Source organism: Dasypus novemcinctus, chromosome 17 (assembly GCF_030445035.2).
Source record: "Dasypus novemcinctus isolate mDasNov1 chromosome 17, mDasNov1.1.hap2, whole genome shotgun sequence".
Lineage (NCBI taxonomy): Eukaryota > Metazoa > Chordata > Mammalia > Cingulata > Dasypodidae > Dasypus > Dasypus novemcinctus.
In genome coordinates, this window is record NC_080689.1 from 333,957 (window position 1) to 361,068 (window position 27,112).

General features: G+C 57.9%; 1 protein-coding gene and 1 pseudogene across 4 annotated transcripts; one reads left to right on the forward strand and one right to left on the reverse strand.

The window, feature by feature from the left end:
• Positions 1-1,728: 1,728 nt before the first annotated feature.
• Positions 1,729-2,875, forward strand: LOC101411694 (homer protein homolog 2 pseudogene; annotated as a pseudogene).
• A 5,386-nt stretch (positions 2,876-8,261) lies between these two features.
• LOC101446165 (interleukin-1 receptor antagonist protein) lies at positions 8,262-22,289 on the reverse strand. 4 transcript variants are annotated; one of them, XM_071208694.1, is made up of 5 exons: positions 22,210-22,289; positions 12,902-12,953; positions 10,311-10,399; positions 9,545-9,657; positions 8,262-8,790 (listed from the first exon to the last, which is right to left on the reverse strand). In XM_071208694.1, exons 2-5 carry the CDS (start codon positions 12,913-12,915, stop codon positions 8,575-8,577), a joined length of 432 nt encoding a protein of 143 aa, XP_071064795.1. In that variant the 5' UTR covers positions 12,916-12,953; positions 22,210-22,289; the 3' UTR covers positions 8,262-8,574. The 4 variants fall into 4 exon arrangements, with proteins under 4 accessions (XP_071064795.1, XP_023442725.1, XP_004452065.1 ...); XM_023586957.3 differs by lacking the exon at positions 22,210-22,289 and adding an exon at positions 20,192-20,386; XM_004452008.5 differs by lacking the exon at positions 22,210-22,289 and adding an exon at positions 13,094-13,190.
• Positions 22,290-27,112: the final 4,823 nt, after the last annotated feature.

Below are 27,112 nucleotides of genomic sequence, written 5' to 3' on the forward strand. Positions count from 1 at the left end.
TGCAACTCCTACTCTCTGGTTTATTGGACTTACCCCAGCCAGCTAACAGGGAGGTGAAGAAGGTCAACCACCACACCAGGGAGCCAAGAGTGCCTACAACTACAAACAGGAGAATTGTATCCATCATCCAAGTGGAATCTAAGCAGCCTCTCGATACAAAGGTGGAGTGGACATAACCATCCCAGGGTCCACAGAATGGAGGAATAGACTACGGATTAGAGTGGACTTACTGATACTCTATTCTAGAACAGTTGTGATTAGTAATGGAAGTAAAGGTAGCATTGAGATGGAGAAAGTGTCCATGGTAGCTGCTGAGGGTGGGAGTGGGAAGAAGAGATGTGATGTGGGGGCATTTTCAGGACTTGGCGTTATCCTGGGTGGTACTTCAGGGATAGTTCCTGGACATTGCATGTCCTCCCATGGCCCACTGGGTGGACTGGGGGAGAGTGTAAACTATAATGTGGACCATTGACCATGTGGTGCAGCGGTGCTCAGAGATGTATTCACCAAGTGCAATGAATGTCCCATGATGTTGGAGGAGGTTGTTGTTATCAGAGGAGTGGGGTGAGGGAGGTGGGGTGAGGGGAGTGGGGTAGTATATGGGGACCTCATATTTTTTTAATGTAACATTAAAAAATAAAGACAAAGAAATTTTAAAAATAATATTAAAAAAAAAAAGGTAAAGGCGTTTAACCACAAACACTATGATAAAGAAGTTAAAGAACCCACAGCAAAGAGATGGATTTAATAGGTTAAGGGATTATAAATTTCAGTAGAAATATGATCATTTTTAAAAAATAAAGAACCAAATGGAATATAAGTAAACCGTGCCCCAGGAGAGAGGCGTCTCTATCTTAATTACCCTGGAATGAAGCGACACCCCAATCTTTCCCTTACAGTTGGGAAGATGGGCAGGTTTGCCAACAGCCCCTACATAAGATCAGGGCCTTTCAATATTGGGGTACAAGCCACAGAGGGCCTCATCACCACACTCGAGGGGACCCAGGGCTCAGGGAGCCTACCACACTGCTGCTCTGCTCGTAACTCTTCTATGAAACTGTGGCAGGCTCTTTAGCGTGCAAGCAGGAGGAGGTCTCAGTCCCTTTCACAGAGAAGAAGAGAAAAATCTTAAAAGCAACCAGAGACAAAAAATACGCATTGCATCCTGGAATGCTGTCTAACTTCACATTGGAAACAGTGTAGGCCAGAAGACAGCAGGGCACCAAGTGCTGAAGGAAAAAATGAAAATCAACCAACTTGTAGTTCTTTATCCCATATAATTATTTTAAATAAAAACGCAAAGTATAGGCATTTTCAAATAAATAAAGTCACAGGGTATTTGTCACCAGCACCCCATACTGCAAGAAAAGTAAAGAAATCCATCAAGATGAAGGGATGATACAAGATAAAAATTAGAACCTATACAAAGGAGTGCCAGCACAAGGAACAATAATATATATGGGTAAGTAGAAAAGAGTTTTAATTTTTTGAATTACATTTTTAAAAAGTCAATTGAGCCCACCCGCCTGCACCTGGCGGTGACCCCGACAGCCCCACAGCAGCAGCAGTGCCAGCGGCATGGCTGCTGCGCAGCCCGTGTGTGGAGCGGCGCTGGGACCGAGCCGGGCTCGTGCGGGCCACAGCATGTGCACATGGGGAGCGGCTGCTGAGTGGGCAGACAGCGAAAACCACTGGCCCCATTGGAGCACCACCCAGGCAGCCCCGGAGATGGGAGAACAGCCCATCGTCCCCACCCAAGCCCACGTCTTCCAGATCGACCCGAGCACCAAGAACAGGGTGCCTGCCGGCAAGCACGTGGCCACCGTTTCCTGCTTCTATGATGTCACGAGGCACAGCTCCTGCATCTTCAGTGTGGGCAGAGCCGAGGTGATCAGCAGCAGCACAATCACACCAAATACGACCTTCACCAGGACGCCGCAGAAGCTGGGGCAGTGGGCCGACAGCAGGGCCGACGTGGTGTTCGGTTTGGGGTTCTCCTCCCAGCAGCAGCTGATGAAATTTGCAGAGAAATTCCAGGAAGTGAAAGAAGTTGCCAGAATAGTGAGAGACAAGTCCCAGGACAAAACCGAGACCTCAAGTAACCATTCCCAAGCGCTCAGCGCCGACGAGGCCTCCCACGCGGGCCTGACGACGCGCACCTAAAGTCTGAGAACGACAAGCTCTAGCTCACCTTGAGACAGAGTGCTGCCAGCGTGAAGAAACGGGAGACGGAGCTGGAGACCCTCCGGGAGAGCAGCGCCCACTTGACCACGCGCTGCAGGAGCCGGCGGCCGGCGGCCAGCACGGAGCAGCGGAAGAGACCGTTCTCCATCTGCAGAGACGCACACAACTGGCGCCGGAACAAGACTGACCAACTGGAAGAGCAGTGCAGCGAGACAGACCGCGAGAAGGAGAACAACAGCCCGCTGAGGAAGAGGGTTGGGGAACTGGAGTTGGAACTCCGGGAAACGGAGACGGAGTTGAAAGATCTCCGAAAGCAAAGCAAGCTCATACCTCAGCTCTTGTCGGAGTGTGACTACGTCTCTGAAAAGTTAGAGGCGGCGGAGAGAGAGTATCGAAACTTGGAAGACCAAGTGCAGTCCCTGAAGGTGGACACTGAGAAGAGCAAGGGCCGACGGCGCCCCTGAAGGTGGAGCTCAAGAGCTGCCTGGAAGTGCTCGACGGCAAGACGGACGACCTCCACAACGGACGACCTCCACGACGTCCGCTGCGGCCTGACCACCTGGGCGCCAACAACAGGGCGGCGCGGCCGAGGCCTGGGGCGTCCACTGATTGTGTTGCTCCTGTAAATGCAGGCGCAGTCTGTCGTGTTTCCAAACCAGTTGTGCTGTCCACACAGTCCTCCTCGGAATAGAAATCTCCGGCTCCTCTGGCCTTGTGAGGTTGTGGACAACTGGAAGATTCTGACTCAGGAATCCAGAACAAGGTCTACCTTAAACGCTTATGCAGTCAGAGCGGGGACATTTATATCTTTCTTAAGAGCCATTACAACCGTACAAACAGGGTATTTTCTAATCCAAACATGAACACCCTTTACACCAGGCCATTTTGCTCTTTTTATTGAGTAGCGTTCAGAGTATTTGAGTGTCCACCAGGCACCCGTCGTGGGAGCTGGAAGGTCACAACTCGTTCTCGGTGAGTATTGAGATGCTATGGAACAGCTGCTTTTAGAGACTTGTGCAGAGAAAGAAGACTGGTTTCTGGTGGGTGCATTTTCTGGCATGGGGATTGCTTGTATCCACGACACCCCAGTTTGTATGGTTGCAACAATGTTCCTTTTCTTGGTTTTAATTTCTGAACAGGTGACTGTGCTATGGGAACAGCACACAGTGAGGGCACCTAGCACAGTGTCTGGCACAGAGTAGGTGCTTAATAAATATTTGTTCAATTACAAAAAAAAGTCAATTGACTATGTTAGGCAAGATAATGACATATTGGGGGGTTATAACATGTCAAAGCAAAGCATATGGCAAGAAGAGCACAAAGCACAAGAGGAAATGCAACTTCACATTATATGTGAAGTTTTATAATAATAATTCAGAGTAAAATCCAGTAACAGTTATAAAAACAATTACTAAAAAATAACTAACTCAAAAGAGGTCAGGGAAGTAAAAAAAAAATTTAAAGAACAGAATTACATATATAAAACAAGTAGCATGGTAGTAAACTTATCAATAATCACATTAAATATTCCAATTAAGAGTCAAAGTTTGCCAAACTGGCTAAGAAAACAAGACCCATCTATATTATATTTATTAAAGACACACTTTAAAGATCAAGGTACAGACATTGAAAATAAAATAATGAAAAACAAAATACTATGTAATATTAATTTGAGACAAAGTAGATTTTAATATAAGGAGTCTCAGAAATCAAAAGGATCATTTAATAATGATAAAAGACTAAGTTTATCAAGAAGAGATAATAATCCTAAATATATATGAACCAAACAACAGAACTCCCAAATCCATCAAGCAAAAATTGAGACAACCAAAGTGAGAAACAGAAAATCCACAATCATAGTTGAGCCCTTTAACACACAACAAGGATAGAGATGATCTGAAAACACACTCACTGAACTTGACCAAACTGACATTATAGAATACCAACCCAAACAGCAGAGTACTCATTCTTTTTAAGTGCACATGGACCATTCACAAGACTGACCATACACTGGACTATAAAACAATCTCTAAATTTCAGTAGATTGAGATCATACAGATGATGTTTTCAAGTCACAATGGGTTTAAATAAAAAATCAACAATATTCTATCTAGAAAACACCTAAATATTTGGAAATAAAGCAGCATACTTCTAAATAGCCCACAGGATGAAGAAATCACAGGGAAAATTAGAAAATAGTTCAAATTGAAATGTGTAAAGATGGACAAACAGATCAGTGCAAAAGAATTAGAATAAACACATGGTCAAGTTGCATCATTTCTGGAAGTGGTACTGGGAGCAACTAGAAATGATTTTTATAAATCAACCTTGGGACTTATATCTTGACTATATAAATAACTCCTAAAACTCAATAATAAAAAAGATAAACTACCCTATTAATAAATGGACAAAGACTTGAATGGACATTTCTCCAAAGAAAATACACAGATAGCCAAAAAGCACATGAAAATAAGCTCAACATCATTAACTACTAGGGAAATGCAAATCAAAGACACAATGAGATGCCATCTCACACCCACTGGAATGACTGCTATTGAAAAAAGAAAAAACAATAGAAATAACAAGTGTTGGAGAGGATATAGGTAAATAGGAACACTCATTCACTGTTGGTGGGAATGTGAAATGGTGCAGCCAATGTGGAAGACAGCTTGGTGGTTCCTCAGAAAGTTAAGTACAGAATTACTGTATGACCCAGCAGTCCCGCTTCTCGGTATAGACCCCAAAGAACTGAGAGCAGGGACTCTAGCAGATACTTGCACACCAATGTTTATAGTGGCATTATTCACAATTGCCAAAAGATGAAAGCAAGTCAAGTGTCACGATCAACAGATAAATGGGTAAACAAAATGTGGCATATACATACAAGGGAATATTTTTCAGACATAAAAGGGAACAAAGCTCTAATATATATGACACATGGATGAATCTTGAAGACATCATGTTGAGTGAGATAAACCAGACAATAAAGCCAAATAGCATATGATCTCCCTTATCGAAATTATTGGAATGTGCAAGTACAGAGTGAGAAACTAGAGTACGGTTTCCAGGGGCTGAGGAAGGGGTTGGAGTGGAAGTTCATGCCTGAGTTGGTAAGAGCTTCTTCGTGGGGTGATGGGACAGTTTTGGTAGTGGATGTTGGTGGTGGTAGCACAACCTGGTGAATGGAATTAACAGCACTGAAATATCTATTTGAATGCGGTTAAAATGGGAAATGTACAACCCAATGAACTTTCATGTAAATCTGGACAGTAGTTAATAGTATAATTTTTCTGTAAACCTACAACTTCTCTTAAAAAAAAAAAAAAGCTCAGGACTACGTGTTAGCAGGCTTGGGTGTGTCATCCAGTTGGAAAAATTAAATAAAATCAACAACAACCACGAAAGACCCTGGAAGTGGACATCTGGTGACCTGCAATGATTTTACGTGTCAAACCAGCAAATGTCAGGCAGGGCTGCTCTAGGACACTCCGCAAATGTGTGTGAAGACCAGTCCTATGTAGCTTGCCGTCTGAACTTCACTTCCCTGGGATTCACCCCTACAATTCAAAACTTTGTAAATTCTTTTGGGGTTTGCATTATCCCTTTAAATAATAATACTTGGGGAGGTTTTAGGGCCAGTGACACTTTGCTCAGCTCACTTTCCGCCCGAGGCCTGGGTGAGCGGGACAGCAGGGCTCTGGGGCCCAGGATGGAGAACTCCGAAGTCCTGCCCCATCACACTTGCTTTCCAGTTTTTCCTTGCTGGTAAAACCAAGTCTAGGCTGCACTACCACACCACACCCCACCTGGGAAATGCCTCGCTTCCCGTGCAAGGCTGGCAGAGCTCCGCGCAGGTGGGAGGGGCCTCTCGGGGACAGGAGGGCCTCAGCAGGAGGCAGGTGCTCTTCAAGGCAGGTGCAGGACCCACAGTTCTCAGGCCTCCCCCTCGGACAGTTGGCACCTGCAGGGTGGGGGGAGAGGCCCCCAGGGCTCGAGGAGGTGAACCACCCGAGTCAGGGCACTACAGCTTGATGGGGGCAGAAAGCCGCTTTCCCCCAGGGGGTCTTCACCAGCTGGGACCCAGAACTGGGCCCCGAGGCGGGTTGCCTTCCCACCCAGCAGAGCCGGGCTGGAGGGTCATTTCCAGCCCAACGCTGACCCCTGGTGGATGTTTCTTGAACCACCGCTTTGGCCCACAGAGCTGAGGGCCAGAGGCCAGCGCAGGCCTGTCCCTCCACTTGAGCCATGCTGGGTTTGAGGGTGCACAGTTTGAGGGCTGGCGTGACCGCGAGCAAGCTGCGCTGTGCCCCGTGGTCGGGAGGTTTGTCACCGAAGAGAAAACACGAAATTGTTTGCAATGACGTTATCCCAACTTAATACCTACCACTCAGCACAATTTATGCCAAGAAAAGTAAAACTGGAAATGTTTCTTAATCGGCCTTATGACCAAGAAAGTAGAAAACTACTGTCAACCAAATTAAAAAATCAGAAATGGAGGCTCGAGAGTAACTTGTCCTTGAGCGTCCTCGAAGTGGGAGCGACAGGGCAAGTCCAGAGCTCAAGCTGCTGGTCCCGGGACTAGCCATGCCTGGCCGGCCCCGCAGCTCCCTCCCCGGGAGCGGGGCGCAAAGCCTGCACCACCTCCTGCGACATGACTGCGCCCTCTTGCGCTCCCAGCACTTCCCCTCAGGCGGCGCCTTCCGAGGAAGGGCAGGCCGGAGCTGGCGGCAGCCGCGCCCCCCAGCGCAGGACGGACACCTGGAGAGGCGCGGGGACTCTCGTCTGATGCCTTTCACTCTGTTTACTTCGTGTCCAGCAATGACCCTCTTCGTCGGATGAATTCAACAGGAAGTCCTGCTTGGGGACGAGCCCAGCCGGCACCGCCTCTTCCTGGGTGCCACCTGCAGGACCCTCTGGAAAGCGGAGCTGGAAGACCCCAAGCCCTGACTCCTGACGAAAGCAGCCCCAGCGTCCTCCCAGCATGTGCGCCCCAGCCCTCACCGCCCTGCCCTGGGGAGAGGGCTCCAGGTACCCCGCCCACCCACATTCAAACCAGCAGCCGCATCCCCCGGGAACCCCCCACCTTCCCGTGCTCACAGACCCCCACCCCCACCCCAGCTGCCCACGCCGGTGACCCTACTCCAAGTCCAGACCCCGCAGGCGGCAGCATGTGGCCAGGCTCGACCACCGAGGCGTGCGGCACACACGCGTCCCGGCCCCGCTCTTCAGCCATTTTATGTTTCACGTTGGGAGACGGAGCAGAGCACAGCCGCCCCCCAAGCTCAGCGTCCTGGGCCCAAAGGCCCCGGCTGAACCACTGTGTCCCACAGTGCCTGCCCACGCGCCGGCCGCAGCGCAGACCACCGCCTGCCCGGACACTGCAGAGCAACGCTGCCCCAGCCACGCCGGAGGCCCCTGACCTGCTGTGCCTGCCGGCCGCCTCCTGGACAGCCTCCTGCGGGTGGGCACGTGGGCCGTCTCAGGTGGTGCGGCAGCTGCTGCGCGCAGTCTGGGCAGGGAACGACTGCGGCCCGGGAGGGAGAGGGCCGGCTCCCCAGCCCCAGCCTGGCACCCGGACACAGCCGGCGGAGTGGGCGGGCTTTCTCGGTTTTATTGTAAAAAGCTTCGGTGCGGGAGCAGGACAGCGTCCCCTGAGCGCGCAGCACCGCCTTAGCTGGGCCAACGGGCTGGCCCTGCTCCAGGAGCTGGCGGTGGGGAGGGCAGACCCAGGCCCGTCGCAGGATCACGAGTGCTGAGAGGGTGGGGGGCCCCTCGGCCTTCTGGGGAGGCCGGGCCTCGGGGGCCACAGCTGCGCTGGCCTGGGGGGCCTCTCGCCGGACAGGAGGCAGCCGCCACAGCCTGGAGAGGTGGCGCCCGGGCCCAGACTTGCAGGGACACTTCAGAAAGGAAACTTAGGGAACCATGTAGCGGGTTTACATACTAGGACTTTACAAAAATAAGAGTTTAGAGAGGAAACGGCCAGCTACTTTCACCATCACTTCACAAACACAAGAACAGTTCAATCCTCCACCCAGAAAGGACATGATCTCCAAATAAAGGACTCTCATTCACATTGCTTTGATGTAATTTTTTTAAAAAGCACCAGTAAATTTTTAATCTCCACTTGCCACAGGCCCTTGAAGATTTCCTCCTGGACCAGCGTCCACTGCGTGAGCTGTTTGGTGGAGGGGACAGGGCAGAGGGTGGGGGGCGGGTGCGGGCGGCTAGGGGTGCAGCTGGCCGCGGGGTGGGCGGCCGCGGGGTCAGACCCCACTGTGGTTCGGGAGCACCCTGGGAGGCAGCAGTGGCCGAGGAGCTGGAGACAGTCCGGTTTCCAGGCCCGCGGAGGCTGCTCCTCGCGCCACGGCGGCCAGAGCTGGGGCAGCAGGGCTAGGGGTCCTGCTGGAAGTAGAACCTGGTGATGGTGACGGGCTCCGCGGGCCTGTTGGTGAGGCTGACGGGCTGGTCTGCTTCCGAGGCCGTGCACAGGAACCAGCCGGGGCAGGCGGCCGACTCGAAGCGGGTGGTGGAGCCGCTGCTGGAGCGGATGAAGGCAAAGCGCTTGGCCTGCTCCTTGCTCTTGGCCACGTCGGTGATGTTGACGGCCTGCAGGCGAGAGGGGGCAGGTGAGGGCAGTGGAGGGCGCCGCCCCCCTCCCGCGGCTCGGCTTCCGCGGACCAGAGCAGGCGCAGCGGGCACCGTGCAGGGTTCTCATGGCCCAGCAGGAGGCCCAGTGCCACCCGGAGGCCCACAGAGGAGGTGCTGGGCCAGGCCTGGCCCCTGGGTGGTGGGAGGGGTCCTCGGCTGGCTTCACAGCATGCCCTGGCCTCCCCACCCACGAAGAGCAGGCAGGTGTTCCAGGAAAGCCCCCCGCCGCTGGGGGAGGGAAGGGGCAGCGCCACAGGTGCGCTGCATTAGCATCCGGAGCTTGCGGACAAGCCCGGAGACAAAGCCACCTTCTCCCAGAGCGGGGCAGCCCGCTGACGCTGCATGGGGCCTGCGCTGGGCCCCAAGTGGCCAACTAACCACTGACCAACTGACCAACTAGCCAACTAGCCACTAGCCTACTAACCAACGGGAGCAGAGACGAAGGGGAAGGCCCTGGGGCCGCCGGCCGGGCCCGGCCTGCCAAGCCCACGCCCACGCTCTCCTACACAGGCCAGCGGCTCTGCTGGGCACCTCGCGGTGGGATGCGGCAGAGGTTCACGCAAGGCTTGCGGGTTGAGGCTCACCCAGCTGCCACGCTGGCTGGGAGCTCAGCTGGCTTCCGAGTGATGGGAGGGGACACCGGGAGGGACGCCCAGCTCCGTCGGACGCAACCGCGGAGGGGCCAGGGCTGCTCGCAGCCCAGAGGCCTCACCTGCAGCTGAAGCTTGACCTTATCCCCAGACTTGACGCAGGCCAGGCACAGCTGCCCCCCGTGAATCCCCAGGATCACAGCATGCGACTCGACGGGCAGCACGTCCACCTTCTCTGGAGGGAACAGAGGGATGGTCAGCGTACAGAGCACCTGGCAGCCACCCCGCAGGGCGGCCGGCCCCCATGGCCCCGCCTGGCACGTCCGGCTCTGCAAGGAGACCCACAGGCGCCTTTCGAGGCGAGGCCGGTGTGGGTGAGCACCCGGGCATGGGGAGCAGTGCCCCAGGGTCAGCCACTGCCCCCACGTCACTCAAGGGCCAGCAGCGGTGTGGAGGGTGACGCTTGTCCAGGACCACCCAGCTTGTTCAGGGCCAGATCGCGTCTGAACGCGGCCCACAACCTGCCTTTCCAGGTGCGTGCACTTGAACTCAGGAACACGGGGAGGGGGAGCTCATCTCTGGCCCCTGGTCCCTCCCTGCTGTGGCCCCAGGACCTCCCTGCCTGGGGGTGGCAGCTCCTGCTCCAGACCTGCCCCTCCCTGCCCCCTTGAGGCTGTGCTGCCGGCGGTCAGCGCGGGCGCAAAGACCCAGCAGGACCAGGACGGGCAGGGGAGGTCTGCGGGGCAGCCCAGGTTTGGGTGCAGGGGCAGGGGAGGAATGAGGGGGCAGCCGAGGTCTGGGGGGACAGCCCAGGTCTGGGGGCAGCCCTCGAGGCCGCAGAGCCTGGGCAAGCGCCCCCAGGACACCAGCTCCGCGGCTGCCGCTCACCTTCCAGCCGAGTGTTTGCTCCTTGCAGGTACCCCGCCACCAGCTGGTTGTTCCTCAGGTAGAAGGTCTTCTGGTTCACGTCCCAGATTCTGAAACGCAGGGCCCAGCTGAGGCGCGGCCGCCGGCGCCCGCCTCCCCCAGAGCCCTGACCCCCCGGCCGGCTGAGGGGCCTGACCAAGGCTGGCCAAGGTCCTGCCCCGGCCGGGACGTGGCGCCGGTTGGTGGTGAGCCCTGGGCTGCGAGGCGTCTGCGCTGTCCTGCTCTGTTTTAGGGGCTCACTACGTTTCCACGCCCTTGCTTTGGAGGCACTGCACTTTGCCGCTGCGTGCTCGGCCCCTTCTGCGCCGCCAGGCTCTGCTTCCTGACCCCGCCCTCCCGGCCAGGGCGCGCCCAGCGAGGCGGGGCTGGTGGACAGGACGCCTCCCAGGACGCCCCAGCGGCCAGAACGCCCCCCGCCGGCCCTCGGCCTGGGGTGGCTGCGCCCGACCCTCCGGGGACTACTTTTTGCAGGGCCGATTCTTGTCTCAAGGATCAAACGCCCAGTACAGGTGTCCAGGGAGGCGCCTCGGGCTCCGGCCGCGGAAACCTCCGGAAGCAGGAGATTACCCACTGAAGTGAGTCTGGGGAGGAAGGGCCTGCGCTGGGAAGCACGCGCACCCCACATGCACACGCCCATACATGCACGCCCGCATGCACACACACGCCCGCACACACACGCCCGCACACGCACATGCCTGCACACACCCGCCCGCACACGCACACCCGCACACACACACCCTCACATGCACACACACACATGCACGCCTGCATGCACACGCACACGCCCGCGCACACATGCCCGCACACCCGCTCATGCACGCCCGCATGCACACACACGCCAGCACACACACCCCCGCATACATACACACACGCCCACACACGCACTCCCGCACATGCGCGCACGCCCGCTGTCAGGGACACACCGGCACACACCCTCGTGGAGGCAGAGCCCTGCGGGGAGCGCGGCACCGCTCCTGACACGCTTCCCTCCGGTTACTGCAGGACGCGGCTATCAGCACCGCACCGTCACCTTTACGACGGGTGACGTCTGACAAAGCCCTGGCCGGCTGAAAGGCACACTAGTTCCCCAGCACTCAGCCCACAGAGCTTCATTCCATGGTTGTCTGCATTCCGGTGAAACCCGTTTCACAGATGGGGAAACTGAGGCCACCCACCTGCCAACATCAGACGACCACTGCCTCACAGGCAGCCGCGCCCCTCCCTCCGCACCTCCCGGTCTGTGGGACCACCACCCGGACAGTCCCTTGTCACTGCCTCTTCCTCTCAGAGTTGCCAGAGTCTCTGGGAAAGGAGAGCGGGCCTCTGGCCAAGCCTTCCACACTGGCCATCTTGAAGACGCTTCAGGAGGCAGCCCCAGGCCCTGCCCTGCCCCTGCCCCAACCCCAGCCCCTGCCTCAGCCCCTGCCTCAACCCCAGCCCAGCCCCTGCCCCTGCCCCAACCCTAGCCCAACCCCAGCCCCTGCCCCTGGCCCCTCCCCTAGCCCCTGCTCCTGCCCCTGGCCCCAGCCCCAGCCCTTCACCCTGGCCTCTGCTCCAGCCCCTGCCCCCGACCCCTGCCCCTGCCCCTGCCCCTGCCCTGCCCCAGCCCAGCCCCTGCCCCAGCCCCAGCCCCTGCCCAGCTCCTGCCCCTGCCCCAGCCCAGCCCCTACCCCTGCCTCTGGCCCCTGCCCTAGCCCAGCCCCAGCCCCTGCCCAGCTCCTGCCCCTTCCTCTGTCCCAGCCCAGCCCCCACCCCTGCCCCTGCCCCTGCCCCCGCCCCAGCCCAGCCCCAGCCCCTGCCCAGCTCCTGCCCCTTCCTCTGTCCCAGCCCAGCCCCTACCCCTGCCTCTGCCCCAGCCCCAGCCCCAGCCCCTGCCCCAGCCCCTACCCCTGCCCCTGCCCCAGCCCCAGCCCCTGTCTCAGCCCCTGCCCCAGTCCTAGCCCAGCCCAGCCCTAGCCCCTGCCCAGCTCCTGCCCCTTCCTCTGTCCCAGCCCAGCCCCTACCCCTGCCTCTCCCCCAGCCCCAGCCCCAGCCCCTGCCCTGCCCCTGCCCCTTCCTCTGTCCCAGCCCAGCCCCTACCCCTGTCCTTGCCCCTGCCCCAGCCCCTGCCCCAGCCCAGCCCAGCCCCTGCCCCAGCCTCAGCCCAGCCCAGCCCCTACCCCTGTCCTTGCCCCTGCCCTAGCCCCAGCCCAGACCCTGCCCCAGCCTCAGCCCAGCCCAGCCCCTGCCCCAGCCTCAGCCCAGCCCAGCCCCTACCCCTGTCCTTGCCCCTGCCCCAGCCCCAGCCCAGACCCTGCCCCAGCCTCAGCCCAGCCCAGCCCCTGCCCCTGCCCCAGCCCAGCCCTGCCCCTGCCCCAGCCTCAGCCCAGCCCAGCCCCTGCCCCTGCCCCAGCCCAGCCCCTGCCCCAGCCTCAGCCCAGCCCAGCCCCCACCCCTGCCCCTGCCCCTGCCCCCGCCCCAGCCCAGCCCCAGCCCCTGCTCCAGCCCCAGGACCAGGCCCCTTGGCAGCCGTAGCAAGGCCTGTCTACCCAGCTCCTCGGCACCAGCCTTACCTGAAGACTTGCATCTTGCAGGGTCTTTTCCCGGAGGGGCGGCAGGCTGCCTCTGAATGGAAGAGGAAGAGGAGGAGGGAGATTAGGTGACGGCGGGGGCACCTGCAGACGGGCATCCTGCAGCCTCGGGCTGGCGGAGGAGACTGCCATGTCGGTGCTGGGGCGCTGCTTATAAGGAAAGTACCCGCTCACCCGCTGCTGCTGCCCTGTCCCGCGCTGAGAAGCGGAAATGCCTTCGCATTTCCAAAAAGAGAAATCCACACTCTTGTCACTTTCGGCCCTGCCGAGTGTCGCAATGGGGTGTTGTAACTGAGTCCCTCCCCCGTCCCTGTGCAATTTCCCCAAGTTGAGATTCCTGTTTCCCCGTCGCCGGGTTCCTGGGAAGAAGAGTGCGCCGAAGCCAGTCCCCTCGGCCAGATGGAGGGATCCCAAGACTGCTAAGTTATTAGAAAATCGATTTGCACCTAAATGACCCCTTTAGGATAAAGCTAAGCGATGAGATTCCCCAGGCCCGGACACTCGCACGACTCTTCGAATGGAAAGCACACTTGCTGGACGCCAGACCAGGCTGAGGAGAACTTGCTGTAAAGGACCAGATTTCAAACAGTTTGACTGTTTTACGATTCAACTCTGCTGCTGACAATACGCAAACAAACAAGTGTAACTGTGTTCCAATAAAACTTTATTTACAAAAACAGGTGGTGAAACCAGTGATGCATTTGGAAAAAGACGAAACCAAAAGACGAAAACACTAAATGCAACAGAGTTTTTGCAGCTAAGAGATTTCAAGTGAGTTGGGGTCTTAGGGCCCCAAGCTTGGGGCTCCTGGGGGCTCTAGAGCCATCTGGACTCTATAGGCAGGGCAGACACTCCTGGAAATCAGCACCCCATCGATGGGTCTTGCCTTGGAATACATGACAACGGATCTCCCCAGTGTAATGGCATTAGACTCATTTGTAGTTTCCCTACATATGGTTCTTCTGCCCCTTTTATTTGAACCTATAATTAGCACTATGCCCATTAAATACATGTCTCAGAAACTTCAGTCTTGGGCTTGTTCACCTGCCAGTTGAGCCCTGAATCTCAACAGAGGTGTGGTCAACACCTCCTCTCAGGTTCATCAAACTCACCCAAGACAACAAACGAAATCACGATGATGGACAACGCCCATCCCAAAAAGCAAGGAGTGTCTACAACTGCAAGCAGAACAGTTCCTTCCCTCAGCCCCCTGAGAGCGAAGCCCCCTCTCAGTCTGAAGCAGAGTGGGCATCACCATCCCCAAATCCTTAAAGTTGAAGATTGAGTAAACGTTAAGGGAGAATGTAACTATAGACTAAAGCAGACTTATTATTATTGCAGTAATGAAAGAACTTGTTACGCTGATACAGAGACAGTGGTCACCTGAGGTTCTGCGGGGGTGGAGAATAGGTGTAACATGGGGACATTTTTAGGGCATTGGAAATAAGTGTAAACCACAATGTAAACTATAAACTCTGATTAGAAGCAGTGCTTCACCATTTATTCATCAATTGTCACAAATGTACCACACTAACGTAAGAAGTCATTAGTAGGTGGCTGGGGGTGGGATATATATGGGAATCCCTCATCCTTTTTTTAATTTTATTTTAAATGTTGCATTCAAAAAATATGAGGTCCTCATATACCCCCACCCTACCCACCCCACCCCTCCCACATCAACAACCTCTTCCATCATTGTGGCACATCCTCTACACCTGGCAAATACTTTCTGGAGCACTGCTGCACCACATGGACAGTGGTCCACACTCTAGTCCACACTATCCCCCAATCCACCCAGTGGGCCACAGCAGGACACACAACATCCAGCATCCATCCCTGCAGCAGCACCAAGGACAACTCCAAATCCTGAAAATGCCCCCACACCATATCTCTTCTGCCCTCTCCCGACCATCAGCAGCCACCGTGGCCACCCTCTCCACATCACTACTACAATTTCTTCCCTTACTAATCACAATAGTTCCCCAGCAGAACACCAGTAAGTCCACTCTAATCCATACTCTATTCCTCCATCCTGTGGACCTGGGATGGTTATGTCCAGTCCCCCTCTACATCAAGAGGGGGCTTAGATTCCACATGGATGATGGATGCAATTCTCCTGCTTGCAGCTGTAAGCACTCTTGGTTCCCTGGTGTGGTGGTTGACCCTCTTCACCTCCCTGTCAGCTGGCCAGGGTAAGTTCAACAAACCAGAGGGTAGGAGTTGCAAGTCTGCTGAGGCCCAGGCCTAGCCGTCACATGAACAGTCCAGAGATTCAGGTCTCCTGAGTATACACCAACCCAAACGCCAACCACAGGTCCAGTAAAAGTAACAGAAGAGGCATGTGTAGAAAGGTCATATCTGAGTCCAATTCCATCACACTGAGGAACACAAACTCCAAAGTAGGGCCAACTGACATGGCCCTGAACTCCAGAGCCATCTGCCATGACCATAGAACCTGTGGGTCTCTGCAGCCCTCAGCAGAACCAGCACCTGGGTTTCCATCTACCTTGGCTGTCTCTGGTACCCTGCGGAGGCGTGCATAAGCACGCCTTATGTGTCTGATGACCTCCCAACTCTTTTTTGGAGACTCATAGCCATATAAACTCACTTGTCCTTTCCATTTCCCCCTTTAATCCAAAGTCAAAAAGCAGTTTTTAACACCGGATATTACATGTAGGCTGAGATATGCTGCTGGTTTGATTATGCTTTTGATATAACTTTTCAGTGACCAAGTTCATTATGTGGGGGGAAAAAAGAAAAAGCCAGCAGGTGGTGAGCCAGCTCTGTGTGGCCAGCTTGCGCAGGCCTGCTCTAGAGGAAAGAGGGACTGCCCGCGGGGCCTGAGACGCCGTCTTCCCGCTGCTCACAGGGGAGCAGGAGCCGGGCTCTTTCCCCCTGGGCCCCGCGGGTGCCCGGGGCAGGCAGGTGGCCCGCGTTTGCTCCGTCCTGCCTTTTGGGAGCCGGGCCCCTAGGCACAGGGCAGTGCTCTTGTCTCAGGTTCACTATTGGCAAGATGGGGCTGAGCGTAGATGCCGCTCACGGGCGCTGGGCCTGACCTGGACGTGGAGACCTTGGAGGGCGGCTGCGCTCCTTTCCCGCGCTCTCCCGGCCTTGGGCCCAGCAGCGTCCTTCCCCAGCCCGGCTTCCTGAGGGAGGCTCCTCTCCAGGGTTCCCTGTGCCCCCCCCATGATTTCTGCCCACGGGAGTCTCTGACTAAACGTGTCCTCGAATCTGGCGCTCGGTGCCCTGCTCTGCTTCCTGAATCAGATGCCATGAGCACAGCACGCGCAGCTGGGCCTTCCCAGGCACCATCAGCACCCCGGGAGCCTCCGCGGGGCACAGGGGCGACCCCCACTCCAAGGGGGCAGGGCCATGGGTCAGCGGGAGCTGGGCGCTCCAGCAAAAGTCAGCCTGCTTCGCAAGCGGGAGCCACTCAGCCCAGGGAAGCCGTGCCTCGGGTTCTCCTCATTGCACTCTCAGTTCTAGGGTTTCCTTGTGGTTCCTTCTCGAATTGTTTCTAGTTCTCTGCCAGATTTTTCAACATTGTCCTTTAAATCTTTGAACACTGCAGCATGGCTCTTTTAAAGCTGTCTGACAACTCCAACTGGATCCCCCTGGGCCTCCTGTTTTCTGTTTTCCTTAGTCACAGCTTATCTTCCACGTGCTTGACCCCTTCCTGTGGGTGCTGGGGTCTCCACTCCTGCCTGCAGCATAGCAGGAGGCCTGGGCCCAGGAGATTCTCATTCAGACAAGGTGGCTCAGAGCTCCGAGGAGCAAAAAGCCCTGACCTGTAGCACCTGCCAGTTACTGTGGGAAACACACTCACCATGATGATTTCCATCTGCCAAGACGCTGCTGCCCAGCACAGCAGGGCGTGGGATGCAGGGAGGCCCCTCCCAGCTCCAACCTCCCTCAGCCTGGCCCTTCCCAGCTCCTCTCCCCTCCAGCCTGGCCTCTCCCCCCCAGCCTGGCCCCTCCCAGCTCCTCTCCCGGCCTGCCCGGCCTCTCCCCCCCCCCAGCCTGGCCCCTCCCAGCTCCTCTCCCCCCCAGCCTGGCCCCTCCCAGCTCCTCTCCCCCCCAGCCTGGCCCCTCCCAGCTCCTCTTCCCATCAGCCTGGCCCCTCCCAGCTCCTCTCACCCCCAGCCTGGCCTCTCCCAAGACACACTGGTTGTGCAGGCTTTGCTTGAGCGGCTGGACATGGCCCCCGGACAGCAGGAGCCGCCTTGAGTCGCGATGGCAGGTTCTTGGTGAATCTCTTCAGCGTCTCTGGCCGCCTCTCGAACGCCTGAGTGTTGCAGAATGCACACCTTGGAGACGGTATTGGCGTGCGAGCTTTGTTCATTGTTAAAATAATGGTACAGAGACTCTGATTGCTTTTTCTGAAAGAACATATATAAATGTGATGAGGAAAAATGACAAGAAGTACAAAAGAGTCTGATTTCTTTTTCAGCTCCTCCCACCCAGCCCTGCCCAGTTGCTGAGTTAATGTTTAACCAGGTCCAGGGGCTTCGTAGAAGCTCCGGGCCGCAGCAGCAGGGGAGCCTTGGAGGCAGGTGTTCTCCTCCGGCTCACGGCCCCTGCGAGCTCGTCCGCCTCCTGGTTGCTGGCGGGAGGGCGGGGACGGCGCCGGGCGCTCTCGGTCACCCTGTAGGCCTCCCCAGCAGCCGGCCTATGTGGGAAACTCACCGCCCCCTTTCTGAGTCCTAGGCTCCCAACGTGGCTTTGCCCCGCTATTCCAGGTTTGCTGTGGGTCTGTGCTGAGAGCCATTTATCTAGTTATCTTGCGTTTTCAGAGGCAGATGTTTTCTGTTGCCTTTGAAAACCAGCTTCTGCGGGGACCTGGGAGGTGAGGGGCAGCGGCCACGCCTCCCAAGCTCCATGCTCTGCGTCAGCCCTTCACACGACGTGCTCAGTCCTCACAGCCTACGTCGAGGTGGGGTGGCAGGTCACCTTCAAGACGGGAATAGACTCGTCCCCCTTTGAGGAAGAAGAACTCGAGGCACGAATCCAACCAGCCCGCGTTTCCCACGCTGAGTCCCGCCTAGGAGCGGCCGGCCTTTGCCTCGCTGCCTCGTCACACGGTGAGCAGAAGCAGGGGTTCCGCCCGCCCGCACGGTGTCTTTCGGCTTGAACTCACAGAGCAACTCCATAGCCCATAACTGCTTGTAAATTTTAGGAGGCGTTTTAGTAGTAATGAAAGGATGATTCTAAAACTTTATGTAGGTTAAAGAAAAGCTCGTTACATGATTATGGACTGGGGTAGTCCATTGTTCTAGTTTTTCTTGGGCTTTCTCAGTTTTAACACGGAAAGTCCCTCATCCGGGAAACCCCTCAGACCCTGGAAAACTGGGATGACTGGTCACCAGATATGAACCTGAAAAGGCACTAACACCATCTGGTGGCTGATGCCACAAATTACAGGCATAATTGACTGTCCAAACATTTATTGTTGCCCTTTTAGACTGTTTCTAGTAGCAGAGGCATGGCCCATTTCATTATATAAGTAGATAGAAAGATAGATAGATAGATAGATAGATAGATAGATAGATAGATAGATAGATAGATAGATAGATAGATATAGATAGAATACAGAGGAGTGTCCAAAATCCTCAGTGACAATAGCAGATACAATATTGATCACTCTTATTCTGGCCAAATTGATTTTTAATTAAGCCATTTATCTTTAATTTCTTCCAAATATGTGATCAACATAATGTCTTAATCCAGCTTCTCAAAAATTGTTTCCACTCCTGGAAATGCCATTGTCTTCACCTGCTCCTTCGTCTCCTTCATGCACATTCGCTGTGAGGTGAGTGGTGGGACGCACTGGGTGGAGAGGAAGCACTGACCAGGTGGTCAGCCCAACGGCATGGGATGACCCCGTCTTCAGCTGTACCCCTTTGCCCTCCTCTCCCTGCTCCTCTGTCCAAACCATGCATCCTTCTGGGCTCTGTCTTCCTGGAGCCCTGGTCTCTGCTCGTGGGCTCATATGGGGGACACCGCCCATCGTCCCGGAGAGCCAGAGGTCTTCACCACGTCGACATGCACTTGTCTCCTGAATTCAATCCAATTCAAGTTCACATGTATTTATTTAGCACCTACTGTGCACCAGTTTAAAATACTTGGGAAGGAGCCGTTTTCCAGCACGGTGATTTCTTCACATCATGTCGCTCTCTGGTTCTGGGAGTGGTTGCAGCATCCTCCTTGCTCATCTGAAAATGCATAAGCTGCTGGACAACTTGTGAGCACAGCCACGGGAGCCCACCACACCCACTGGGAGGCAGTGCCTGCTGCCAGGGCCTGCTCGCCTGGAACGGCCGCCGGTGGTTCCAAGAGCAACTCCCACCGTTGTCTCGCTCAGTCTCCCCTTACCAGGCACAGACTGCTCTGTCCACCGTCAACCCGTCTGGCCTTGCACAAGCTACTTTACTTGTCTGTACCCCAGTTTCCTCTTTTGAAAATGTGAAAATAGCAACCCTTCCTCACGTGGTTGTCTTGAGGTGCGCCATGGAAAAAGCCCGGCAGTGCGCCTGGTCTGTAGCAAGCGCCATGGAAGAGTGACAGCTGCTGGCCTCTTGCCACGGAATAAAAGTGAAACCAGGAAGAAGAGATGAGCTGCCGCTAGGTGCTGGCCTGGGCTGGAAACTGGTCTTCAGGCCCCAGCCCTTAAGATCTTTCCGCTGCTCCACCCACACTTCAACCCAAGGCAGCTCTGGAACCTGAAACTGGAAGCTCATAAGCTGAATAATCTTATATTGGCTCACATTATTTTGTAAAATTATTTACACAACACCTGAAAAACCAGAATATCTGGCTTTTCTTGAAAAATGACAAGATCTGACAACCTGGGCCTCCATTCACGTTTCATCCGTCTGCTGGAACTGCTCCTGGCAGTCTGTAATTTACACAGTGCCCACCCCTCGCCGCCAGCCTCAGGCCCCCGAGCCCCGCGCCAGACCCTCTTAGTGGCTTACGTTGCGCTCACTGCTCTTTCCCTCCTTTTCGAGAACGCTTTCTCTCATTTCCACGTGACTGTGTAAACATGACTACCAGAACCCAGGCTGCCGTGCTTTTTCTCGCCGCAGGCAGGCTCCGAGGCTGCCGCTGCTGTCAGCCGGCGCAGGGCGTCTGCCAGGCTCTCCAAGGAGGCCTCCGGGCATGTGGCTTCCCCAGACAGCTGATCTGTGGACTCCGAGAGCAATTTGTAAGCAGTAATGGCAGGTATTTTCCTCCTCATCTTTCAGATGGAAACTAGGAGCGGAAGGGACTTACCTAGCGCCATGGGAGGCAGGCGTGACGCCAGCCGTCGGAGGCCTCGTGGCTTCTGGCGCAGCCTGAGCTCCCCAGGTGGAGCTGCCCCTGCCGACTACCTGGGCAGGGAGGGGACCGCGCTGTCCCCTCCCTGCAGCCCATGCGGGGCTGGCCTCCAGGGACAGGGCAGGCCAACTTCCGTAGGAGTGAGTCAGGACAGCAGAAGCCAAGCTGGCTCTCGGCTAGTGAGGACGGGAGGCTCGCCCGCACCCGGCCGCCCCCGCCCGCTCCTCACCAGGCGCGACGCGCTGGTCTAACCCGTGTGCCGGCCTCGGGTTCAAGCGGACAAATCCTCGAGATTGTCACGGGGGAAGGAGACGAGGAACAGGAGCCCGGCGTGTCGTGAGGTGCCTGAACGCGGAGCGTCTGCCGAGGGACCCGGGGGATCCTGGGGAAAGCGGTCGGAGCGGGTGGCGTTTCTGTCCAGCTCGGACGGCCGCCACCCGGTACAGCAGTGTCCACCCCGTCCAGGGGCCCTCGCACTGCCGCTGGGGGAGCAGCCCCCCCGGAACCTGCCAGAACCTGCCAGAACCTACCGCACCCTCACGCCGTGCGTGGCCCCCCAGAGATGCAAGCCCCGGTCTTTGCCCCATGGGCAGCGCTCACTCAATGGCTGCAGACTGCCCCACAGAGGACACACAAACCGCTTCCCTCGTCGCACACACGCGGCCTCGACAGCACGAGGGGCTCGGTGGCTCTGAGCCCACAGGCCTGACGTCGTCCCAGGCCCGGGCTCGTTCCCAAGTCCCTGCCTCGGCCCACGGGCCTGACCTCCTTGCCGGCCTGGGCTCATTCCCAGGTCCCTGCCTTGGCCCACAGGCCTGACCTCCTTGCCGGCCTGGGCTCATTCCCAGGTCCCTGCCTCAGCCCACGGGCCTGAAACCGGGGTGGGAGGTGCAGGGAGCGGGACAGGAAGCGCTCGCAGCCGCGGGCGCCCCGACCGCAGGGGCTTCCTGGGGCCTCCGCTTCCTGCCGCTGGCCGAGGCGCAGCAGCAGGCGAGGCCCAGGCCCGGCTGCCTGCGAGGCTCTGAGGCCGTGTGGGGAAACCCTGCCTGCTGAAGAATCGGGAACTGCGTGTTGAAAACCTGGAAGCGCCGTGACAGCGGGGGCGGGCTGGGCTGCAGCTGCGGGCTCGTCGGGACGTCTGCGGAGGGACGGTGAAGCCGGCCTCCGGCTGGCCGCACACAGCGCCCGATGCGGCCGTTACGCAACCACGAGTCGGGGTTTCGGTCGGGCCTGGCCGGGGCTTCCAGGCAGGCCGAGGATCACGTGCTGCGCACGAGGCCGGGATATCCTCTGGCCACGCAGCCCCAAGCCCCTCCGGGGATGGACCATCGTGGGCAGCCGAGCCCAGTGGCTCCTCTCCAGGCCCATTTAGCGCCCCCAAATCCCACAGATTCGCACCGAAGGAGGCTGGGATTGCTGCTGCGCGGCCTGGCCCGCCCCTCCTGCCCTCGGCCTCTCGTGGTCCCTGTGGTCTTGGTCTCGTGGCCACAGCCTGCTGGACCGGCGGCAGCCACGTCACGCTGACCGCTCGTCTTTGCTCAGCCAGGAAAAAGGAACTAGAACCCAGAGAGGCCGAGCAGCCGGACCTGCCCTCAACCCGGTTCCCCGGCCCCGTGAGCTGTGGGGACGGTCCTCAGCAGGTGCACAGAGCACGGAGGACACAGGCACGCGGCGAGGCAGTGGCCCCCCGTGGTCCCTCGCGGACGCCCCTTCTCTATTTAGGGTCCCTCATGAGGTCGGGGAGTCTCCCGGGAAGCTCAAGTGGGCCCCTATCTCCCAACCCAGCCTGAAATGATGCCCTAAAGGCAAGTCAGCAGCACACGGGGAGCTGAGGAGCCAAGAAAAACGGAAACCAGGAAGGACAGACTCCAGGAGGCGCAGGCTGGCCCACTCAGGACCCCGTGCCCACGTCTGCGCGGAGCACGCACTTGCACAGCACCCAGGCGCGAGGCAGGCTCTGCTGCTCCTCTCACCTGCCCGGTGGGGGCAGCCACGGTGCCACCCCTGCCACGCTCACCAGGCCACGGCCGCCGGGAGCCTCCACGGCACGTTCAAGCTGCCCGGAAGGAGGGGGCTGGCAGGGGTTCAGGTGAGCTCTGCCACCTGCAGCACAGCAACGAGAGCCCTTCCTGGACACACCCACCCACCATGTCCCCGCGCTGCTGCTGGGTGAACACGGCAGGCATCTGTCCTCTCCAGACTCTAAGTCTTCAGACCTCCAGCCCCCTGCGTCCCGGGGAGAGAAGTGGGTGGATGACGGCATCACTGAGCAGGCACACAAGGGTGGGGGGCTGGGGGAGGGCCTCGCGCAGCCAAGGACGAGGCAGGTCGGGGAGGGCGGGGCAGGGGCTGCAGGGCCCAAAGCGAGAGAAAGCAAGGGGCGGGGTCCAGGCACCTGCTCGTCCTGGCAGCTGGGTGGGACATTCCAGGGAAAGCAGCCGGAGGCACCTGCAAGGGGAAGGCCACCGGCTTAGCCTCAGCCGCTGCACAGCCGCCGCGAGGCTCAGAGGCTGGAGGGCTTCCTCCAGGGGCAGTCGCACCCTGGCCGGCCATCCTTGGGTCCTTTGGCTTTCTCCCCCAGAACGGTGGCTCCCTGCTCCCCAACCCTGCTGCGGCCGGGCCGTGGCCTTCTCCAGTAAGAGGGTCAAGCCCCCCTCAGCCGGCCACGTTACCCGAAAATTAGGTCTTCACAAGTCGAATTACAATGGGCTAGCACCCACAGGAACAGGTGAAGAGTAAGAACATATTTTGGGGGTGCACATTTGCCCCCTACAGGCCCCATGAGGAGAGAGGCCCCTCCAGGGCCCTGGGACTGGGGCAGAGTCTGGGCCCCAGAACTTGCAGCAGGAGGGGCTCAGGTGGCAGCCCAGGGAGGGGGAGGACGAGCAGCTCCTGGACGTGCATTTCCCCACGCGCTGCATGATCGAGCCACTTATGGGACCCCACCCCACTCGCAAAAGGCTGAGGCCCAGGTACCCTCGCTGGCCGCCGCCCGCCGTCCCCTCGGCTAAATGCAGCCATTTCAAACAGTTGGTTTTGAAGACTCGTAGTGCACGTTAAACACCCGTGGCTCACTGTTGGTTCATCCACGCAGCCGGGGCTCGGGTGGCTCTCCAAGGGTTCCAGCTTGGGGGGGGGGGCGCAGAGTTCCCCCCACTTTCAAAGCCCTGTGAGCGGATGTGGTGCTCCAGGACGGGAAGGCCGCTGCGTCTGGATGTCGACGGAACGCCTGCAGCTGCGTGTCCGGAGTTTACGTCCTGATCAGCAAATCCCACCACAAAGTCACCCTTAACGAGCGGGTTCTTAAGGAACAGCGAGTGGGTGCTGCGCGGGTCGGTAAGCAGATCTAACGGGCGTCTGGAGAGCTCAGGAGAGACCCTTTCACAGCCTCATGCCACAACCCGGCGTCGCGGTCACGGCCGACGCTCCCCAAACCCACCCAGCCTCCTGCTCTCCCCCTCCCTGGCCAGAAACTCCTGCCCTGGAGCCCAGTGCTGACCACGTGCTCCGAGACACCTGCCCGCGCCCACCCCTGCCAGCCACAGCGCTTCCTGCCAGCGTGCGTTTGCTCTTATTTTTATTTCCACACCGCTGCGCTGTGTATGCAAAGCTGTGATTCCGTCTGTTTCCCCACTGGGAACCAGGAGCTTTTTAAAATCGGAACTATGTTTAATCCATGGCAATATGGATTTGGAGTTAGATGAACCTGGTTTTAAATTTCAGCCCCACTGCTCGCTGGCTGTGTGACCCTGGGCAAGTTGCTCACCCTCTCTGAGCATCAGTTTCTTTATCACTACAATAGGTGCCAAAGAGCACCTTCTTCAGGTTATGGGCACATGCTCCATGTCCAAAAAAACATTGACCATTTTTTAGGATAATAATGCTTCTCAGAGCTTTGTGGACTAAACAGGCTTTTCTAGTTTTCGTCCAGATGCCTGGGATTCAGACAGCCCAGGGTGTTTGGTGGAAATGGAACTGGGAGTGGGTTTGCAGCAGGACGTGAATTCTCAGGAGAGGAAAGACAAACAGTTACGCTGGCCGGGCACTGCAGGGGTGGGGTTTGGCTCACCTCCCGCGTTCGTCCCTGCTCCATCTAATTCCTAAAGGAGCAGGGCTCCACAGATTCCATAAGACATTCCCATAGGGAATCAGCTCCAGAGACTTGGGGCCTCCACGCAGGGAGGGCCCTGGGGCACCTCCGCTCAGGTCAGGGGTGGAGGGGCAGGGGTGGGCGATCGTCCTAGGGCAGAGGAACGTCGCGAGGCGTGTGGAACGGGGCTGCCCACCGCCCTCCGGCTGGAGTGCCCAGCACTACGTGACAGTGGGGTGAGGCAGCCGTTAGGGTGGACGACAGAGATCCTTCACATTTACCTGCGCCTGAGGGTTCTGGCCACACCACCGCAGCGCTGCGTCCAGAGAGGGACACGGACTGCAGTGCCTTCATGCCTGCTGCCGAAGCAAGCGCCACACGAGAGCCCGCTGGGCAAGAGCAGGTACCCGCTCGCGCTTCCAGGGGCTGGGGACTTAACAAGGTGCAAAGAGGCCGTGGTAGCCACGCTTAGCTGAGCATCAGCTCAAGGGCCACTGGTGCGCAGCGGCAGAAGAGGCGAGGCAGTGCGGCCGGTGTGACTGTGCTGGGCTCAGGGCCCTGTCTGGTCGACACAGCCCTGCTGTGCCATGGAAGCAAATAAACTTAAAGTCTCCGCGTCTCTCCCACGTAGCCCGAACAGCCCTGGGCGCTCCTCGTCCTGCAGGCTCCTGGCACAGGGGCTTCCGCCTCGCAGAGCCCCCCTCGTGCTGTCCCTTCCCAGCACGGCAGCACGAGCAGCTGCCTCAGGCACATCCCTCCCTTCTCTCTGTCGGCCAGGAAGCCGGTCCAGGGAGCACATGGAACGCCTGGCCAGGCCCCTGCTTCCGGGTACTGAGGAGGAGAGTCTAGGGAGGGCTCCCCAGGAACCCACAGGCTCCAGGCCCCCCGGAGAGGCTGCTCCAGGCAGGTCTGGGTTGACACAGGAAGCTGGTGTTTTTCAGAAGTTGAAGCGGTGGCCATGACACACACCCAGGCTTGTGACCCATGGAGGAGACTCAGACCAAAGTCTCTGGGATCCCAGCTCACGCTACACCACAAGGGCTGGTAGTGCACACGCGTGTGGTGTGCATGTGTGGACATGGGTGTGTGTGCGCATGTGTGCATGGGTGCTTGTGTGCTTGTGCATGGTGGGTGCATGTGTTTGTGTATGTGTGTGTGCATGGGTGCATATGTGTGTGCTAGTGTGCGTGTGTGCGCATGGGTGCATGTGTTTGTGAGTATTAGTGCACGTGTGTGTGCGTGGGTGCTTGTGTACATGCTTGTGTGTTTGTGTGCATGGGTGCTTGTGTGCATGTGTATGCGTGGGTGCGTGCATGGGTGCGTGGGTGCATGGGTGCTCGTGTTGCAAGGAGCCAGGGCTGCCCAGCGTGGGCATCTGGCTAGGTCTGGGAAGCAGCAGTCGTGTCTCCTGCCCTCAGGAGGCGTCAGACATGGGGATCCCCCTCCCACACCCCTCCCGCCCCCACAGAGAGCCCCCGCCCAGCCCACTGCCCCCCTGGCTGGGCCACCAGACAGTGAGTCACTGCCGGCCTCACCCGCGGTGGCCTCAGGACGTGGAGAGACTCCTGGGAAGCCGCTTCTCCAGGTTTGCAAAGCCTCGCCTCCTTCTCTGCCCCCACCTCCCACCCCTGCCAAGGCGCCACCTCCCCCTGCCAACGGCACGCTCGATCCTCTCCGCCCGTGTCCCGTGGCCCTGGCAGCCGACGACCCGGTCACTTAAAAGCACAGGTCGACCGTCTCCCGCCCTGTGGTCAGGTCCACACCCCGAGGTCTCAGGGGCCTTGGCTGGCGTCGGCCCGGCCAGTTCGCTCTGGACGCCCAGGAGAAAGCCCCCTCCCCGCCTCTCAGCTCCCAGGCTGTGGCCGCCTGACCGTGGCATCCCTATCGCCCTCTCTGCCTCACGCCAGGGCCACCGTCTCCTACACCCAAGCTGGAATGTCAGGGTCACTGTCCTCCTTTTGCACTCAGAGTCGCCACCGCAAGGAGGCCTCAGGCCCCAGGCCCGTCCGGTCCACAGGGGTGGCTGCCGGTGCCGAGAAGGGCTGTGATGACCTGTCCCCCTGGAGAGGAGGGGGTGGTGGGCCGGTCCCCTGGCGTGGAGGGGGTGGTGGGCCATCCCCCGTGAGGGCAGAGTTCAGGCCTTGCCCTGCGTCCCACCAGCCCCCAAGCCACAGCCCTCCCTCCCCGACAGACCCAGCCCCGTCTTCCTGCACCTCTTCCGAGCAGGGCTGCTCCGTGCTGTCCTAGAGCCACAGGACCCGAGGGCGTGAGGGAAGTGGGAGCCCGGACCTGTGGGTGCTCGGCCCGCCCTCTCTTCAGCGGTCGTCTCTCTTTGTGGGGAGGGGGCAGGGGTGATAGTAGATGTAACTTATTTTTATTAATGTCCTCGTCAAAATGAAATGATGGTTTGTGGATCTTTTAGAAATGCCTTGAGATGCTCTTTAAAAGTGCTGAGACACTGGAAAGCCTGCGAGCGCGCCGGTGGCTTCTCCTCCCCACGGCGCCAGGTCTTCTCCCCCGGGCCCCGCAGTAGCACCTCCTGCTTTTCCACTGTCCTGTCTCTTTCCCTTCAAGTTCCTGTGGCTTGTTTTGTCCTCTGCTAACCCACCAAGCCCGTGTGGAATGCTGCTTCCTCCAGGAAGCCTCCGTGGTGCCAGCCGTTTGCGTTCTCTTTCCCGCGCAGTTCGGCTCGTGCACGGCGTTTGCATCTGGCCTTGCTTGAACTTGTTTGGTGCCATCTGCTACAAAGGAAGACGATGTGACCATCACGGATACGGGCTAGAAAG

Bases quoted from the DNA above. Each gene is read 5' to 3' on its own strand.
- LOC101446165 (XM_004452007.4), bottom strand. From the start codon at position 13,017: ATGCCCGTCTGCAGGTGCCCCCGCCGTCACCTAATCTCCCTCCTCCTC. The intron at 9,658-10,310 runs GTGAGCGGCAGC...TGTTCCCTCCAG, and splicing joins AGCAAACACTCGGCTGGAAG to AGAAGGTGGACGTGCTGCCC. The intron at 8,791-9,544 runs GTGAGGCCTCTG...TCTCGCCTGCAG, and splicing joins AGGTCAAGCTTCAGCTGCAG to GCCGTCAACATCACCGACGT.